General features: G+C 35.8%; 1 protein-coding gene across 1 annotated transcript in view; it reads left to right on the top strand.

Moving 5' to 3' along the window:
* LOC141685930 (uncharacterized) overlaps positions 1-22,090 on the top strand; it is a 66,590-nt gene extending 44,500 nt beyond the window's left edge. The window contains exons 5-6 of the mRNA XM_074491005.1: positions 21,348-21,461; positions 21,602-22,090. Coding sequence (XP_074347106.1) covers positions 21,348-21,461; positions 21,602-22,090 — 603 coding nt within the window. The remainder of the gene's footprint in view (positions 1-21,347; positions 21,462-21,601) is intronic.

Below are 22,090 nucleotides of genomic sequence, written 5' to 3'. Positions count from 1 at the left end.
TCGTTTATCGTTTGAGGGATCATACCCGGGATCTTATTACTTAGGTTCCCTTAACCTTTCTCAATATATTATATTCCTTTTATGATCCTCTCCTATAATCCTTTAATTTAAATCCTTTTTATCCTGTTACCTTATACTCAATTCTCTCCGTATCTAGTGGATTTCCGGGAAAAATCAAAGTGTTCGGATTTGGATTCTGACGATCTTTACATACACTTATATCCCATATAAAGTACTAATAAAATCTCAGAATATCCATATCAGAACCCCTACATAGTGTGGCATGAAAAGTTTTCTCATTCAGCAAAAACACTATTCATAAGGGTTTCAAAAATTTTCCAAAAATTGGGGTTATTACAGTCTCCCCTCCTTAAAAGGATTCCGTCCCGGAATCAGATAGAAATGAATAGGGATACTTTCTTAGTATTGCACTTTCTAACTCTCAAGTCAATTTTCCCACATTGTGGTTCTACCATCAAACTCTGACTAGTTTGATAACCCTTCTCCTAAGCACTTGTCCCTTTTCGATCTATAACCCTTTCTGGTTGCTCCATATAGGTTACGTCGGGTTGCATATCTATGCGCTCATATGCCTCTATTTATCTGGCATCTGAATTACACTTCCTTAACATTGATACATGAAACACGTTACAACCTGCTACATGTTCGGGGTTAGGGCTAGCTCATATGCTAACTTCCCAAACGTCTTAATATATCCAAGGGTCCAACAAATTGTAGACTTAGCTTTCCTTTCTTTCCGAACCTCATCAATCCTTTCCAAGGGATACCTATATCATTACTAGGTCCCCTATTTCATACTCTTTATCCTTTCGTGTCAAATCAACATACTTATCATGTCCATCTTGGGCTACTACCAGCCGTCCTCTGATTAGATCTATCATATCCTTGGTCCTTTGGACTACTGCGGGTCCGAGCATCTTGCGCTCTACAACTTCATCCTAACATAAGGGAGATCGACATTGTCTTCCCTCAAGGATCTCATAAGGCGACATCTCGATAATGACATATGATCTATTGTCGTAAGATAACTCAATCCGAATTAAGTGATCATTCCAAATTCTTTCAAGTCTATTGCACAGACTCTCATTATTGCTTTTAGCATTAGAGCTTCTGCTTCTCAATACCCATTCTTTTCCAGTTCGTAATCGCTACTACCTTCCGTTCCTAATATTATACTGGTTATACTTTTGCTCGTTAGCATTCTATAACCTTTTAATAACCACGTCAACCTTAGTATCACGAATGTGTTTCCATTCCGAATACTACCACAACTTTATTACTCCTTTTTCAGCTGTTTCTATTTTCCGGAATTTGATCAATCAAATAGAAGTAAAGGAATTTGTTGAGAGATCACTATGATCATGAACACTTGTTATATCGCATAGTTAGTACAGAAGGTGGCCAGCCTTTAGTACTTGACCAGCAATTAAACAATAGATGGTATCCTACTAGGCTTCTATCACACAGATAGATAGTCATTCGGCAATACCTCCCCTTCTGGAAGGGTTGTTCTTCTCAGCTTACATGAAATGAAAAGAAGAGAAAAGAACGAATTGAAGAGAATTGTATATTCATAAAAAAAAAATTTATTGCCATAAAATATCTGGCTTGGAATCTACCTCTGAACTATAGAGGTTTGTCATAGAAGAACAAAACATATATGTATTTATATCAACATCAAGTGTTATAGCATCGCATTTCACGTGCCTAAATATTTTCGCTATCCCGTCCATCATTCTATGGACCCATGCTCTTCCTCGAGCTTATACACAATCACCTTTGAAACTCCCTCGACATCGAAAATCGAATCTGGGATCTCATTCTAGACCTCATCGTTACTAGAACCCATTTCTATACCGCAACCTTCTTCGTATAATAATACGACTCTCTATTGATAAGAAAGAATAAATATTCACTAGGTAGATACTCTACTTAATTAGTCTATCAATGATAACTTATACACTACCACGACCCGATTAGTGGTACTCAATCTCAACATCCATTCCAATACAACTCTCACGGTTGTAATCAGCTCATTACTCGCAGAATCATTGCTGCCTTACTAAGGTCCACCACTGACCTACTGTAGTCATTCGTTTTCCATGAAGTCTTAATAACTAACCATACGGAGTCCATACATCTCGTATCTAATTCTTCTAAGGAGTTAACATAACCACCAATCACAATTCATGAAGAACACTCCAAACTCTGACGTACTTTCATGACATGAAGCAGATAAAATTGCAGAAGAGTTTCAATCAAAGCACCGATAGCAGGTTAATACCATTCTTAATCATATGCCTTCAATAGAAGACTTAACTCAAAGGTTTGTTTGGTCCTTTTTGAAACATGGTCCTGGATTATCTCAAGATAGGACCTTCTAAGATAGATAGCCCGTTCATGGCGATTACACGAATTAAACCTTTACTAACTACTATTACGGTTGGGTATTGCACGGTCATCAGAAGGAATGTCAATCTTCCAAACCATAATACAACCTTCACAGTTTTAACCATCATCACTGTATTCCTTTGGCACAAGTGCCTATAATTATCCTCTTACCTTTAAAGTGTCGGCCACCTCTTTGGCCTTTCCTGATAGTACAATTTCCTTATAGTCAATGTCATTTTAACCACCTCCAAATAAATTTTCTACCTTATTTCAATCACTGCTTTTGTGAAGATGTATTCCTTAAAAAAAAAATATCACCATTTTTCCATAAGTTATTGCCTCAGTCTTTAGAGGTTAATCACTGTCATGACTGACTCTTAATCATACTTAGAACATCTTTTATCCTGGGCCCTAATTGCCCTGAACAATTTCGACCTTTACTGGTTCGATTCATACTTTCTCGTGGTTCAACACGTGCCCCACTTGGCATCATTATAATTACGTCATATTTCCTTTATCCACATTTCTATTCTTGAAAATTTTGAATATTACCTTTTTCCTTATAAAACCTCTAAGGTTATCCTTCAATCGTTCCTCCTGTATTCCCTAGATACAGGGCATATCACAATACCATTTACTTATAGTAGAACCATTGTCTATATACTTCTGAAAAATTTCTCCACTGATCCTTAAAGGTTGTTGTTACCTTAACCCTTTCCAATTCATACTGTCAAAACTCATACTATCCCTATTAAGGGTGAAATGCCAACCTTTATGCATTCCCCTAGGATTCGTTTTAAGTTACCGATGTTCTATCCTTAATTCCACCTCTAAAAAGGTACAAGCATCCTTATTCAAATTGAGGTCAATCCATATGGCCTCCAAAAGATAACAATGGTCATCCGCTTTTCTTTCCTGATTTGGTAATGATAACATGGAGGTTCTGGAAGATATTGGTCATGTTCAACGTGAACTTCTTCTTAATAATTCCTTATTTACTTTTGTTGTTTATCTCAACAGTCACCTCAATGTTGGGATATCTTTCATACCTGGCGTCTCCCTTTCTGGGTATCAAGCCACCGGTCTTACACTTCACATTCTTGAAGGTCACTTCCTTCATCCAATTTTCCTAATTTCTTACTTTCTTGTCTCCTCAGTCTATCCGCGTCTCATTATTTATCCTTCGAACTGTTTCAAGGTTTCCTCGAATCCTCCCAACTTAAAGGGGGTACAATACATGTATCTCTTATGCCTTCAACCATAAATTTTAACTCATGGTGGATCATCATCATCCTGACGATTACATACTTTTCTATGTCTATTGCTACGAGTCTTTAGGGTTTCCTCATACCCAACTCCCTTATCATACCTCAAACTCTATTGCCTTTATATTCCTTTCCACTTCAGTTTCTTCTCTTTTTTTTTCTTTCTCTTATCATTATTTCATGAACTAACACAACATAAGTATTGATTCCAAACATCCCGTCATTCTGGATTCGTGTCCTCAGAACGAATCTTGATAACTTTTACAACTTAGATTCATAATTCATCATACTCATCCACTTTTGTTCTAGCTCCAAAGCTTTTACACTATCTCCTTATCTTTGGGAATTACTTTCCTGAAAACAATTGACTAAACTTAAATCAGTTTATTGTAACCTCTGGCTCCGTGCCTTTCTTGGTCTTTCACCGGCGGGTGGTCTCTCTCTTAGGAGGGTAAGTGACAAAAACAGTCTTTTGTGGTTCATCAATCATTTTGAATCTCAAATGATTCCTATATTTCCTTTAGCCAGGCTCTTGCCTCGACTAGGTCAACCTGTTCCTTGGAACTCTGAGAGCTTAACGATTTAAAGGTCATGAAAGAATTTCCTGTCGCATTGTCCCCTCAGGGTGGTGGTTGGGGATAATAGTCTAAGTTCTCTTTAGACAGGTCCATGAATTGCCATATTGGAGTACCGTCTCGGGTCTCCTTTCCTTACTCGACTTTCCATTTCCTTAGTATGGAATGTTTCATCCTTCTCCCATACTTGGGGTTATCTTGTACGTTAAAATCCTCATTTTCCACTTCATTATGTTATGGGTTCCTTCTATCTTGATGGCGTCCTCCCTGACTATCACATTCAGGGTTTGCTCTAACTCTTATTCCTCAAACTAGCTTTCATCTAAGATTTCATCTTTAAGCTCTTAAACATTTGGAACCCCAAATTCTATAGGAATACCTCATTATTCCCTTACCATCTTTCTCGATATTAATCTTTTATCTAATTGTTGGCTCTCTGCCTTCATTCATAACTTTTTCTGGCACAATATGATCTTTTCCAATAATCCGGGCTGTATTGCAATCTCAAACAGCTTTTCGGTACCGGCTCCGATTACCTTCACTTTTATTTCCATTTTCTCAAAATCTCGTATAAACTCTCCAAAAGACATTATCATCTTGAGTCTCTCCTTTTTACTAAGGGCATCAGCCACCATATTGGCTTTCCCCGAATGATAAAGAATCTCCCAATCATTATTCTTGATTAGCTCTAACTGCCTCCTCTGGCATATGTTGAGCTCTTTCTACGTGAAAATGTACTAGAGCACTTATGGCTTAGGTAATTCTTGCACTTCTCTCCATACAAGTAGTGCCTCCAATCCTTAGGGTAAAACTATTGCCACGAGCCTAAGCTCATGGGCAGGGATATCGAATTTCATATTACCTTAATTGTCTTGACATGTACGCGATTACCTTACCGTGCTACATAAGCACGCACCCTAAGCCCTTGTGCGAAGCGTCACTACACTTCACAAAATCTCCTTTTCCATTCGACAATGCCAACATAGGGGCCATCACCAACCTCTGCTTCAGTTCTTGAAAGTTGTTCTCGCATTTCTCTGTCCATTCGAACTTCTCAGTCTTACGAGTAAGCCGCGTTAAAGGGGTTACTATCTTTACAAACTTGAACGAACCTCCGATAGTGACCGGCCAATCCTACCTCTGGTAGTCGACCTAACCATGGTCATTAATTCATCAGTGGTCCTTTATCCAATCTTGTCAGGATCCTCCATGGGATCCTCCTTAACAACTATCCCTTCTAGGACAACATCCTCAACCGCTACATCCTCAATATCAACATCATCCGGTCCTGCATTAGGACACTCTATCGGATCCACAATCCGATCTCCAATTAGTAATAAAACATCATCGCACTGTTGCTCCTCAACCTCAGGGTTCGGAGTCCCGCTACCATATACGATAACGAACTACGCTCCTATCATGATATTTATAAGGGTTCCCATAAGGGTTTTAACTGTCAGTACTACGTTAGGTAGCCCGACTATGAACTTGGCAAGAGTTCTTATTATCTTTGTGAACTTATTATCTTAACGTCCCATCATCTCTGAGGTTTATAACGCTTAGCTCTGATACCATTTCTGTAACACCCCCAGATCCGGGGTCGAGGATCCGGGTCGTCACGGTCTTTCTTTCCACAATATCACTTCACTTAATTAATAATAATAACCTTATGCTGTGACCCCACACTAACACACACCACAACCCGTTATAGTCTCAGAGATGAAATTTAAATAAGTACAAGTCTTTGAATCCACAATTTAAAAGTTATTACAACCCAAAATGATTACTTGATAAATTTACAGTTAATTGCCATTATCTGCCACAAGTTATAATTATACATAATTGATTCTCAAAAGTAGATGGTCTGATCTACAATAGATCTACCTCTGCAGCTATAGCAGCTACAACATCAACGGGAAGACGCGGGACGCTTCCCACGCGCTTGCGCTGGGTCTGCTGGAGTCTGGCCATCTTTCCTAACTGTTGTTGTGTGATGAAGAAATAAAGCAAGGGTGAGCAGCAAGCCCACCAAAATAATATGTATAATGATTTATAATATATGAGCCTACTCATAATACTCATGAAAGTCTTGGTCAAAAGAAATGAACCAAGTTTGATATCTTAATGCGATGAAGTCGCAAAATATTCAGTATATATACATATATACTTTTCAAAATATTGGAAGTCCTCTTCCATGCATAATATACACAAAATCCCAGTATATAACTGTATATATAAAAAAAATATCGTTGCAAGGTGATCTCATACATCTAACCTTGTCTCAACGTTTTTCTGAAAATCTTTGTCATTCATAAGACAATTATTAACTAGATATAAGTTTAAAAGATGAGGTTACCAAATACCCCAATATACTTATATCTTTCCCAATACTACTTGAACTACCACCGTTCAAGTTATAATCAGTTTCAAAAGTTCATCACATAGATGAGACTACAAGACAAGATTTGAATAGATTCAATCTTTGAAATATTATTGAATGAAAAAGTTATGAGATACTTTATTTAGTCCCGATATATATATATCCACATATATATATCTCTAAAACATTTCCTGGAACCTCTGTTATGTAAAGTATGAACAGAGTTGCAATATCCAATGAATTTGGAAGGAAAAGAAAACCTTTGGCATAAACCAGATATCTTGCTGATCAGGCAAAGATACCCATAAGTAACCTTTTCTACTAGTAGATGGACGAATTCCCCACTGGTCATAACCCTGGTCATAATTAGGACCTTATGCTGGACTGCCACTCAGCCACTTATGCATTTGATGGACTCCCACTGAGCCACTTACACTATCATGGACGCCCACTGAGCCCATGTTGCTTATGCCGACTCAATAGATGGACTTACTTCCCGAACGTTGGGTAAGTAATCAATTCATTTACCAAAACTGCAACCTTGTTGCGAATATAAAATACACCACAGAGCCGGATTCCCCAGGTTTTGAACGAGTATTTAAATCCCCTTTAAAGGAAGATCTTAAATATAAAAATGAGTTTTGGGATCCGCTCTAACTTTTTAAAAATCATTTTGAAGACTCGAAAACACTTTAAAGAGTGTTTGGAGTAAAGCTGATTTAATGAAGTAAATCAGTCCCCAGAATATTTAGAAAATGACTGAATATTATTATTTAAATAATATTCCCATAAAGAATAATCTTTTATAAAAATAATTGAAGTAGAAGTTTTAAAACTTATACTTGAAACGAGTATTAAATAACCAAAGATATACTTATATGAAAGTATTATCTTTATTTGAATAATCGAAAATAAGTTTGATTATTGACACCTTATTCTTTAATAAAATAAAGAATATACCTCAGCAAATAATCGGAGTCATAGATCCTCAAATGAATATTCAAATAATATTCATTAAATAATATAAACTGAGTCATAAGCCTTCGAATGAATATTCAAATAATATTCAATAAATAATATAAAAGAGTCATAAGCCCTCGAATGAATATTCAAATAATATTCAATAAATAATATAAAAGAGTCATAAGCCCTCGAATGAATATTCAAATAATATTCAATAAATAATATAAAAGAGTCATAAGCCCTCGAATGAATATTCAAATAATATTCAGATAAATAAATAAAAGGAGTCATACGCCTTCGAATAATATTCAAAATAATATTCAATAATAAAATAAAGTTAAAGTTATCGAATAAACCTTATTCGATTAATAGTTTGGAAAAACTATAACCATATATATATATATAAATATATATATATATATATCCATATCCATATATACAAAATCTACTCGGGATCCTCGACTCCCGGTTTTAGAAAATATTTTCACCTTTGGGTCCCTGTACTAAGGGTATACGCAAGTTACCGCTATTCTCTAGCATAGGTATTATCAACTGAACCAACAGATATATATTTCAAGAATATGAAACAGGCATGCATATACACCATATCACATGCTACAATATATCGCAAGAATTTGCTAAATAACCAATATGCATTTATCGCAAGATCATGCATATACAAATGTATACATCACAACAACAGTATAACGGATAGAATACTTGCCTGAGCGACTGGGGTTACGAATGGCTCGGGACGAGTCTGGTAACCTATAAACAACAAGTAAGTTGGAATTAAACCAAAATCACTTGTAAATCTATACTTTAACTAACTTAGACTCTAACGCTTATTCTGCGCTTACTGATTCTCTTAAGTCACTCGAGTACCCTCGGCTCCACCATTTTTAATAATTTAACCTTTACGAGTTTTAAAGCGATTCCTTCGCGAGTGTCTTACCAACTGCCTAACACACTTACCATAAATGTTTCATACATTAATTAACCCTTTTTGGTCTTTAACCTATGTTTCAAAGTAAGGCGAGGGAAAAAGTTTCGTTCGCGAAACGCCGTTACTTGAAACGGTCGTTTCTCCTAAACCGTGCATCGGAATCGAACGAACTACATATCAAAACGAAGCTCGTAACATGAGCTATCTAAACATGGCAGTGGTCATAATCTAGCAGGGAGTTCTCGGGTCCTAATGCTATGCACAAAAATAGTCCAAAGAAAATCGGCCGTTACGACGGCTATGTTTACGCGATTACCAATATTTATACCACTCCAATTCTTTACCAATTCACTACAAACCACCCAACCATCATCAATACATCAAACACAACTTATATCAAGGCAAAGTCAGTCCATAATCTCAAGGTTTTCCAACTTATTCAACCGCAAACATGATCTACTAACCATAACTTAAGATTCATTAACCATTAACCAAGATTCATATCCAAAATCACCACAAATCCAACCAAACTATCTAACATACATGGATCTTGCTATACATACATGGATATTTCTATATATACATTAATCCATCCATGAACTCATCAAAACTCAAAGTTCAAACTATAAGTTAAAGGTGAAAGTTGTTTATACCTCCTTGAAGCTTCCTAACACAACCAAAGAGCTTTGAATGCCTAAAAGAACCTTGATCCTTGCTTGTATAACCTTAATCTTTCATAAAAATTCAAGAAAACTAAAGTTATTTCTTGAAGGTTACTATTCACCATCTTCTTCCTTGATTTATTGGAAGAGATTGTGAAGGAATTAGGAGCTTAAACTTATAGCATATCCATATCTATGTACAAGGAAGCTTAGATAATTACCTTGTGATTTAACAATGCTTGGAACTTGATTTTTGAAATTCTTGCCCTTGAAAAAGATGAAAAGCCGAGAGCAAGATGATGAGAATGAAATGATTTTGTGTTTTTTGATTTGTTTGGCTTAGCTTGGTTGTTTTTTGTTTTGTTTTTGGTTAATTACCTTAATAACCTTATATTTGTGTGGTTATAAACCAACCACACCTCCTCCTTCCCTATGTCATGCTTACATCACATTGCTATGTCATCCTCCCTTCCTTGTCCTCTTCTCATTGGTTGGGTGACATCACTTCCTCTAATCCCTTTGCTTAACTTCCTAATTGTTTGCCTAATGACCGCTGATCTGTTATACGGTTCGCTTAACTTTCGTTTTCGTTTATCGTTTGAGGGATCATACCCGGGATCTTATTACTTAGGTTCCCTTAACCTTTCTCAATATATTATATTCCTTTTATGATCCTCTCCTATAATCCTTTAATTTAAATCCTTTTTATCCTGTTACCTTATACTCAATTCTCTCCGTATCTAGTGGATTTCCGGGAAAAATCAAAGTGTTCGGATTTGGATTCTGACGATCTTTACATACACTTATATCCCATATAAAGTACTAATAAAATCTCAGAATATCCATATCAGAACCCCTACATAGTGTGGCATGAAAAGTTTTCTCATTCAGCAAAAACACTATTCATAAGGGTTTCAAAAATTTTCCAAAAATTGGGGTTATTACAGTCTCCCCTCCTTAAAAGGATTCCGTCCCGGAATCAGATAGAAATGAATAGGGATACTTTCTTAGTATTGCACTTTCTAACTCTCAAGTCAATTTTCCCACATTGTGGTTCTACCATCAAACTCTGACTAGTTTGATAACCCTTCTCCTAAGCACTTGTCCCTTTTCGATCTATAACCCTTTCTGGTTGCTCCATATAGGTTACGTCGGGTTGCATATCTATGCGCTCATATGCCTCTATTTATCTGGCATCTGAATTACACTTCCTTAACATTGATACATGAAACACGTTACAACCTGCTACATGTTTGGGGTTAGGGCTAGCTCATATGCTAACTTCCCAAACGTCTTAATATATCCAAGGGTCCAACAAATTGTAGACTTAGCTTTCCTTTCTTTCCGAACCTCATCAATCCTTTCCAAGGGATACCTATATCATTACTAGGTCCCCTATTTCATACTCTTTATCCTTTCGTGTCAAATCAACATACTTATCATGTCCATCTTGGGCTACTACCAGCCGTCCTCTGATTAGATCTATCATATCCTTGGTCCTTTGGACTACTGCGGGTCCGAGCATCTTGCGCTCTACAACTTCATCCTAACATAAGGGAGATCGACATTGTCTTCCCTCAAGGATCTCATAAGGCGACATCTCGATAATGACATATGATCTATTGTCGTAAGATAACTCAATCCGAATTAAGTGATCATTCCAAATTCTTTCAAGTCTATTGCACAGACTCTCATTATTGCTTTTAGCATTAGAGCTTCTGCTTCTCAATACCCATTCTTTTCCAGTTCGTAATCGCTACTACCTTCCGTTCCTAATATTATACTGGTTATACTTTTGCTCGTTAGCATTCTATAACCTTTTAATAACCACGTCAACCTTAGTATCACGAATGTGTTTCCATTCCGAATACTACCACAACTTTATTACTCCTTTTTCAGCTGTTTCTATTTTCCGGAATTTGATCAATCAAATAGAAGTAAAGGAATTTGTTGAGAGATCACTATGATCATGAACACTTGTTATATCGCATAGTTAGTACAGAAGGTGGCCAGCCTTTAGTACTTGACCAGCAATTAAACAATAGATGGTATCCTACTAGGCTTCTATCACACAGATAGATAGTCATTCGGCAATACCTCCCCTTCTGGAAGGGTTGTTCTTCTCAGCTTACATGAAATGAAAAGAAGAGAAAAGAACGAATTGAAGAGAATTGTATATTCATAAAAAAAAAATTTATTGCCATAAAATATCTGGCTTGGAATCTACCTCTGAACTATAGAGGTTTGTCATAGAAGAACAAAACATATATGTATTTATATCAACATCAAGTGTTATAGCATCGCATTTCACGTGCCTAAATATTTTCGCTATCCCGTCCATCATTCTATGGACCCATGCTCTTCCTCGAGCTTATACACAATCACCTTTGAAACTCCCTCGACATCGAAAATCGAATCTGGGATCTCATTCTAGACCTCATCGTTACTAGAACCCATTTCTATACCGCAACCTTCTTCGTATAATAATACGACTCTCTATTGATAAGAAAGAATAAATATTCACTAGGTAGATACTCTACTTAATTAGTCTATCAATGATAACTTATACACTACCACGACCCGATTAGTGGTACTCAATCTCAACATCCATTCCAATACAACTCTCACGGTTGTAATCAGCTCATTACTCGCAGAATCATTGCTGCCTTACTAAGGTCCACCACTGACCTACTGTAGTCATTCGTTTTCCATGAAGTCTTAATAACTAACCATACGGAGTCCATACATCTCGTATCTAATTCTTCTAAGGAGTTAACATAACCACCAATCACAATTCATGAAGAACACTCCAAACTCTGACGTACTTTCATGACATGAAGCAGATAAAATTGCAGAAGAGTTTCAATCAAAGCACCGATAGCAGGTTAATACCATTCTTAATCATATGCCTTCAATAGAAGACTTAACTCAAAGGTTTGTTTGGTCCTTTTTGAAACATGGTCCTGGATTATCTCAAGATAGGACCTTCTAAGATAGATAGCCCGTTCATGGCGATTACACGAATTAAACCTTTACTAACTACTATTACGGTTGGGTATTGCACGGTCATCAGAAGGAATGTCAATCTTCCAAACCATAATACAACCTTCACAGTTTTAACCATCATCACTGTATTCCTTTGGCACAAGTGCCTATAATTATCCTCTTACCTTTAAAGTGTCGGCCACCTCTTTGGCCTTTCCTGATAGTACAATTTCCTTATAGTCAATGTCATTTTAACCACCTCCAAATAAATTTTCTACCTTATTTCAATCACTGCTTTTGTGAAGATGTATTCCTTAAAAAAAAAATATCACCATTTTTCCATAAGTTATTGCCTCAGTCTTTAGAGGTTAATCACTGTCATGACTGACTCTTAATCATACTTAGAACATCTTTTATCCTGGGCCCTAATTGCCCTGAACAATTTCGACCTTTACTGGTTCGATTCATACTTTCTCGTGGTTCAACACGTGCCCCACTTGGCATCATTATAATTACGTCATATTTCCTTTATCCACATTTCTATTCTTGAAAATTTTGAATATTACCTTTTTCCTTATAAAACCTCTAAGGTTATCCTTCAATCGTTCCTCCTGTATTCCCTAGATACAGGGCATATCACAATACCATTTACTAATAGTAGAACCATTGTCTATATACTTCTGAAAAATTTCTCCACTGATCCTTAAAGGTTGTTGTTACCTTAACCCTTTCCAATTCATACTGTCAAAACTCATACTATCCCTATTAAGGGTGAAATGCCAACCTTTATGCATTCCCCTAGGATTCGTTTTAAGTTACCGATGTTCTATCCTTAATTCCACCTCTAAAAAGGTACAAGCATCCTTATTCAAATTGAGGTCAATCCATATGGCCTCCAAAAGATAACAATGGTCATCCGCTTTTCTTTCCTGATTTGGTAATGATAACATGGAGGTTCTGGAAGATATTGGTCATGTTCAACGTGAACTTCTTCTTAATAATTCCTTATTTACTTTTGTTGTTTATCTCAACAGTCACCTCAATGTTGGGATATCTTTCATACCTGGCGTCTCCCTTTCTGGGTATCAAGCCACCGGTCTTACACTTCACATTCTTGAAGGTCACTTCCTTCATCCAATTTTCCTAATTTCTTACTTTCTTGTCTCCTCAGTCTATCCGCGTCTCATTATTTATCCTTCGAACTGTTTCAAGGTTTCCTCGAATCCTCCCAACTTAAAGGGGGTACAATATATGTATCTCTTATGCCTTCAACCATAAATTTTAACTCATGGTGGATCATCATCATCCTGACGATTACATACTTTTCTATGTCTATTGCTACGAGTCTTTAGGGTTTCCTCATACCCAACTCCCTTATCATACCTCAAACTCTATTGCCTTTATATTCCTTTCCACTTCAGTTTCTTCTCTTTTTTTTTCTTTCTCTTATCATTATTTCATGAACTAACACAACATAAGTATTGATTCCAAACATCCCGTCATTCTGGATTCGTGTCCTCAGAACGAATCTTGATAACTTTTACAACTTAGATTCATAATTCATCATACTCATCCACTTTTGTTCTAGCTCCAAAGCTTTTACACTATCTCCTTATCTTTGGGAATTACTTTCCCGAAAACAATTGACTAAACTTAAATCAGTTTATTGTAACCTCTGGCTCCGTGCCTTTCTTGGTCTTTCACCGGCGGGTGGTCTCTCTCTTAGGAGGGTAAGTGACAAAAATAGTCTTTTGTGGTTCATCAATCATTTTGAATCTCAAATGATTCCTATATTTCCTTTAGCCAGGCTCTTGCCTCGACTAGGTCAACCTGTTCCTTGGAACTCTGAGAGCTTAACGATTTAAAGGTCATGAAAGAATTTCCTGCCGCATTGTCCCCTCAGGGTGGTGGTTGGGGATAATAGTCTAAGTTCTCTTTAGACAGGTCCATGAATTGCCATATTGGAGTACCGTCTCGGGTCTCCTTTCCTTACTCGACTTTCCATTTCCTTAGTATGGAATGTTTCATCCTTCTCCCATACTTGGGGTTATCTTGTACGTTAAAATCCTCATTTTCCACTTCATTATGTTATGGGTTCCTTCTATCTTGATGGCGTCCTCCCTGACTATCACATTCAGGGTTTGCTCTAACTCTTATTCCTCAAACTAGCTTTCATCTAAGATTTCATCTTTAAGCTCTTAAACATTTGGAACCCCAAATTCTATAGGAATACCTCATTATTCCCTTACCATCTTTCTCGATATTAATCTTTTATCTAATTGTTGGCTCTCTGCCTTCATTCATAACTTTTTCTGGCACAATATGATCTTTTCCAATAATTCGGGCTGTATTGCAATCTCAAACAGCTTTTCGGTACCGGCTCCGGTTACCTTCACTTTTATTTCCATTTTCTCAAAATCTCTTATAAACTCTCCAAAAGACATTATCATCTTGAGTCTCTCCTTTTTACTAAGGGCATCAGCCACCATATTGGCTTTCCCCGAATGATAAAGAATCTCCCAATCATTATTCTTGATTAGCTCTAACTGCCTCCTCTGGCATATGTTGAGCTCTTTCTACGTGAAAATGTACTAGAGCACTTATGGCTTAGGTAATTCTTGCACTTCTCTCCATACAAGTAGTGCCTCCAATCCTTAGGGTAAAACTATTGCCACGAGCCTAAGCTCATGGGCAGGGATATCGAATTTCATATTACCTTAATTGTCTTGACATGTACGCGATTACCTTACCGTGCTGCATAAGCACGCACCCTAAGCCCTTGTGCGAAGCGTCACTACACTTCACAAAATCTCCTTTTCCATTCGACAATGCCAACATAGGGGCCATCACCAACCTCTGCTTCAGTTCTTGAAAGTTGTTCTCGCATTTCTCTGTCCATTCGAACTTCTCAGTCTTACGAGTAAGCCGCGTTAAAGGGGTTACTATCTTTACAAACTTGAACGAACCTCCGGTAGTGACCGGCCAATCCTACCTCTGGTAGTCGACCTAACCATGGTCATCAATTCATCAGTGGTCCTTTATCCAATCTTGTCAGGATCCTCCATGGGATCCTCCTTAACAACTATCCCTTCTAGGACAACATCCTCAACCGCTACATCCTCAATATCAACATCATCCGGTCCTGCATTAGGACACTCTATCGGATCCACAATCCGATCTCCAATTAGTAATAAAACATCATCGCACTGTTGCTCCTCAACCTCAGGGTTCGGAGTCCCGCTACCATATACGATAACGAACTACGCTCCTATCATGATATTTATAAGGGTTCCCATAAGGGTTTTAACTGTCAGTACTACGTTAGGTAGCCCGACTATGAACTTGGCAAGAGTTCTTATTATCTTTGTGAACTTATTATCTTAACGTCCCATCATCTCTGAGGTTTATAACGCTTAGCTCTGATACCATTTCTGTAACACCCCCAGATCCGGGGTCGAGGATCCGGGTCGTCACGATCTTTCTTTCCACAATATCACTTCACTTAATTAATAATAATAACCTTATGCTGTGACCCCACACTAACACACACCACAACCCGTTATAGTCTCAGAGATGAAATTTAAATAAGTACAAGTCTTTGAATCCACAATTTAAAAGTTATTACAACCCAAAATGATTACTTGATAAATTTACAGTTAATTGCCATTATCTGCCACAAGTTATAATTATACATAATTGATTCTCAAAAGTAGATGGTCTGATCTACAATAGATCTACCTCTGCAGCTATAGCAGCTACAACATCAACGGGAAGACGCGGGACGCTTCCCACGCGCTTGCGCTGGGTCTGCTGGAGTCTGGCCATCTTTCCTAACTGTTGTTGTGTGATGAAGAAATAAAGCAAGGGTGAGCAGCAAGCCCACCAAAATAATATGTATAATGATTTACAATATATGAGCCTACTCATAATACTCATGAAAGTCTTGGTCAAAAGAAATGAACCAAGTTTGATATCTTAATGCGATGAAGTCGCAAAATATTCAGTATATATACATATATACTTTTCAAAATATTGGAAGTCCTCTTCCATGCATAATATACACAAAATCCCAGTATATAACTGTATATATAAAAAAAATATCGTTGCAAGGTGATCTCATACATCTAACCTTGTCTCAACGTTTTTCTGAAAATCTTTGTCATTCATAAGACAATTATTAACTAGATATAAGTTTAAAAGATGAGGTTACCAAATACCCCAATATACTTATATCTTTCCCAATACTACTTGAACTACCACCGTTCAAGTTATAATCAGTTTCAAAAGTTCATCACATAGATGAGACTACAAGACAAGATTTGAATAGATTCAATCTTTGAAATATTATTGAATGAAAAAGTTATGAGATACTTTATTTAGTCCCGATATATATATATCCACATATATATATCTCTAAAACATTTCCTGGAACCTCTGTTATGTAAAGTATGAACAGAGTTGCAATATCCAATGAATTTGGAAGGAAAAGAAAACCTTTGGCATAAACCAGATATCTTGCTGATCAGGCAAAGATACCCATAAGTAACCTTTTCTACTAGTAGATGGACGAATTCCCCACTGGTCATCACCCTGGTCATAATTAGGACCTTATGCTGGACTGCCACTCAGCCACTTATGCATTTGATGGACTCCCACTGAGCCACTTACACTATCATGGACGCCCACTGAGCCCATGTTGCTTATGCCGACTCAATAGATGGACTTACTTCCCGAACGTTGGGTAAGTAATCAATTCATTTACCAAAACTGCAACCTTGTTGCGAATATAAAATACACCACAGAGCCGGATTCCCCAGGTTTTGAACGAGTATTTAAATCCCCTTTAAAGGAAGATCTTAAATATAAAAATGAGTTTTGGGATCCGCTCTAACTTTTTAAAAATCATTTTGAAGACTCGAAAACACTTTAAAGAGTGTTTGGAGTAAAGCTGATTTAATGAAGTAAATCAGTCCCCAGAATATTTAGAAAATGACTGAATATTATTATTTAAATAATATTCCCATAAAGAATAATCTTTTATAAAAATAATTGAAGTAGAAGTTTTAAAACTTATACTTGAAACGAGTATTAAATAACCAAAGATATACTTATATGAAAGTATTATCTTTATTTGAATAATCGAAAATAAGTTTGATTATTGACACCTTATTCTTTAATAAAATAAAGAATATACCTCAGCAAATAATCGGAGTCATAGATCCTCAAATGAATATTCAAATAATATTCATTAAATAATATAAACTGAGTCATAAGCCTTCGAATGAATATTCAAATAATATTCAATAAATAATATAAAAGAGTCATAAGCCCTCGAATGAATATTCAAATAATATTCAATAAATAATATAAAAGAGTCATAAGCCCTCGAATGAATATTCAAATAATATTCAATAAATAATATAAAAGAGTCATAAGCCCTCGAATGAATATTCAAATAATATTCAGATAAATAAATAAAAGGAGTCATACGCCTTCGAATAATATTCAAAATAATATTCAATAATAAAATAAAGTTAAAGTTATCGAATAAACCTTATTCGATTAATAGTTTGGAAAAACTATAACCATATATATATATAAATATATATATATATATATATATATCCATATCCATATATACAAAATCTACTCGGGATCCTCGACTCCCGGTTTTAGAAAATATTTTCACCTTTGGGTCCCTGTACTAAGGGTATACGCAAGTTACCGCTATTCTCTAGCATAGGTATTATCAACTGAACCAACAGATATATATTTCAAGAATATGAAACAGGCATGCATATACACCATATCACATGCTACAATATATCGCAAGAATTTGCTAAATAACCAATATGCATTTATCGCAAGATCATGCATATACAAATGTATACATCACAACAACAGTATAACGGATAGAATACTTGCCTGAGCGACTGGGGTTACGAATGGCTCGGGACGAGTCTGGTAACCTATAAACAACAAGTAAGTTGGAATTAAACCAAAATCACTTGTAAATCTATACTTTAACTAACTTAGACTCTAACGCTTATTCTGCGCTTACTGATTCTCTTAAGTCACTCGAGTACCCTCGGCTCCACCATTTTTAATAATTTAACCTTTACGAGTTTTAAAGCGATTCCTTCGCGAGTGTCTTACCAACTGCCTAACACACTTACCATAAATGTTTCATACATTAATTAACCCTTTTTGGTCTTTAACCTATGTTTCAAAGTAAGGCGAGGGAAAAAGTTTCGTTCGCGAAACGCCGTTACTTGAAACGGTCGTTTCTCCTAAACCGTGCATCGGAATCGAACGAACTACATATCAAAATGAAGCTCGTAACATGAGCTATCTAAACATGGCAGTGGTCATAATCTAGCAGGGGGTTCTCGGGTCCTAAGGCTATGCACAAAAACAGTCCAAAGAAAATCGGCCGTTACGACGGCTATGTTTACGCGATTACCAATATTTATACCACTCCAATTCTTTACCAATTCACTACAAACCACCCAACCATCATCAATACATCAAACACAACTTATATCAAGGCAAAGTCAGTCCATAATCTCAAGGTTTTCCAACTTATTCAACCGCAAACATGATCTACTAACCATAACTTAAGATTCATTAACCATTAACCAAGATTCATATCCAAAATCACCACAAATCCAACCAAACTATCTAACATACATGGATCTTGCTATACATACATGGATATTTCTATATATACATTAATCCATCCATGAACTCATCAAAACTCAAAGTTCAAACTATAAGTTAAAGGTGAAAGTTGTTTATACCTCCTTGAAGCTTCCTAACACAACCCAAGAGCTTTGAATGCCTAAAAGAACCTTGATCCTTGCTTGTATAACCTTAATCTTTCATAAAAATTCAAGAAAACTAAAGTTATTTCTTGAAGGTTACTATTCACCATCTTCTTCCTTGATTTATTGGAAGAGATTGTGAAGGAATTAGGAGCTTAAACTTATAGCATATCCATATCTATGTACAAGGAAGCTTAGATAATTACCTTGTGATTTAACAATGCTTGGAACTTGATTTTTGAAATTCTTGCCCTTGAAAAAGATGAAAAGCCGAGAGCAAGATGATGAGAATGAAATGATTTTGTGTTTTTTGATTTGTTTGGCTTAGCTTGGTTGTTTTTTGTTTTGTTTTTGGTTAATTACCTTAATAACCTTATATTTGTGTGGTTATAAACCAACCACACCTCCTCCTTCCCTATGTCATGCTTACATCACATTGCTATGTCATCCTCCCTTCCTTGTCCTCTTCTCATTGGTTGGGTGACATCACTTCCTCTAATCCCTTTGCTTAACTTCCTAATTGTTTGCCTAATGACCGCTGATCTGTTATACGGTTCGCTTAACTTTCGTTTTCGTTTATCGTTTGAGGGATCATACCCGGGATCTTATTACTTAGGTTCCCTTAACCTTTCTCAATATATTATATTCCTTTTATGATCCTCTCCTATAATCCTTTAATTTAAATCCTTTTTATCCTGTTACCTTATACTCAATTCTCTCCGTATCTAGTGGATTTCCGGGAAAAATCAAAGTGTTCGGATTTGGATTCTGACGATCTTTACATACACTTATATCCCATATAAAGTACTAATAAAATCTCAGAATATCCATATCAGAACCCCTACATAGTGTGGCATGAAAAGTTTTCTCATTCAGCAAAAACACTATTCATAAGGGTTTCAAAAAATTTCCAAAAATTGGGGTTATTACAAGGACTATGAGTTGTAGTTACTTAGTAAAATTCTCATATGCATTTGTACTTAATGTTTTTGTCATCATCAAATATCTATTAAACTTGTATATTATGCTAATTTACAAGTTGGGGGAGATTGTTAGATATATTTGTGATGTCATGTCTAATAATGATTTATGTTTAGTTTTTAGATCTTGACTAACAGGACAAATCAGGACTTAACTGGAAATCAGTACTTATACTGAAGTCAGAACTTAAGATATCAGAACTTAAGCTATCAGAACTTAAGATATCAGAAGATATTTATCAGGAGATAATATCAGGACTTAAGAAGACATTCAGATAAGGAAGGCGGCTGATTGAAGGAAAGAAGATTAAGACAAACACAAGAAGATATATGCATGGAGAAGAATTCTATGAAGAATAGAATACTTGGAGGAAAAGATAACTAGTTGATATATTTTAGGATGCAGACTTATATTCGATATCAATTAGAAGATTAACTTGTAATTGTGTGTCTATATAAACACAGCATAGGGTTTACACTATATGTGTTATCATAATCGAGAATATTATTCATTGTAACTCTAGCAGCTCTCGTGATATTTGTTCATCACTGAGAGAGAACGGTTCCATTGTAATACTATTTTATTAATAAGATTATTATGTGTTTCATACTTGTGTTCTTAATTTGATTTGATTGTAGTATACACTGTATTCAACCTCCCTTCTACAGTGTGTGTGACCTAATATAGTGCCATTTATAAGTGATTAGGAAAATAATGTATAGTTATTAATTTGATATTTATTAGTGATTAAAATAATTATTTTAGTGAATTTTTATATTTCTTTGTATTTTTCCATGTATCATTGTTCTTCCTTGTTATTAATAAATGTGATATTTATTAATGATTAAAATAATTATTCATTGTGTTTTATATTGTGTTTTATTATTTTTCTATTTTTTTAAACAGCTTGGTAACCAATTATGCAAGGAGACAGACTTTACGGAGAAATGAAAACTTATATATGGTCATCAATTATTGAAACTGAAGAGTTTGAGAGCGGATAGAAGGCAGTTATAAAGGAATTTAATTTAGAAAATAATAAGTAGTTGCAAGATATGTATGATCTAAAGGCTTCATGGATTTCTGCATTTTTTAGAAATGAGTCAATGTTTGGGTTGCTAAGAACTACTTTAAGATCTGAGAGTGAAAACTCATTTTTGGGCAGTTTCATAAACAAGGAGATACGTTATGTGAATTTTGGTTGTGTTTTGAAAGTGCAATGGACAAGCAAAGGAATGAGCCAGTTAGACTGGATCATGAGTCAAAGTCAAGTCTTCCTACGATATTGTCAAAGTGGTTTATAGAAGATGATGCAGCCACTTTGTATACACGTACTATTTTTTATAAAATTCAGGAAGAAATCCTTGCTTCTTGTTTGGAAATGCAAATTAAGCGTATGAGTGAAGAAGTTGATGGTGTTACTCATTTTGAAATCAAGGATGTGAGGGTAAAAGACAAACTTTTTAAGGTTAATCTCTTTTACTATTTTGTTTCTTTTCATCTTTTATTAGTGATTATTTTTTATTTTTTAATGATTGGATGTGTTTGTTTTAGTGATTTTTAGTTGTATAATTAGTGATTATAATGTGTTCATTATATTTTATACAGGTTTCTGTTAGTATGCACCATGTTGTGTGTTCTTGTAAGAAATTTGTGATGTGTGGTATTGTTTGCAGACATGCATTTTGTGGTTTGAAACAAATTGGGGTTACCAAATTTCCAAGAAGCCTTGTTCTTAATCATTTGATGCAGACTGTTGATAGTGGAACTTCATTGAATTTATATGTGGTAACCAGTGATTATTTTAAGATGGAACAAGTATCTTTAAAACTGACCACAATTTGGTTTGATTTTCGCCAAGTAGTTGACAAGGCTGGAGTAGAAATGGATAGGCTTGAGCATGTACACAACACTATAAAAAAGTTAAATACAGAGTTAGATGCTTATGATGGATCTATTGTCAGTTTTATGAAAAAGGATCATATTGCTGCAATGGTCGGTCAGCAACCTGAAAGAGAAGTGAACATTCTTCCACCTAATATTTGTAAGAACAAAGGAAACTACTTTAAGAGGCTGATGAGTGATAGGAAAAAGTAA

The sequence above is a fragment of the Apium graveolens genome, chromosome 9 (assembly GCF_009905375.1).
Source record: "Apium graveolens cultivar Ventura chromosome 9, ASM990537v1, whole genome shotgun sequence".
Lineage (NCBI taxonomy): Eukaryota > Viridiplantae > Streptophyta > Magnoliopsida > Apiales > Apiaceae > Apium > Apium graveolens.
The sequence above is the reverse complement of the archived record's forward strand: the minus strand, read 5'-3'. Positions and strand labels throughout refer to the sequence as shown.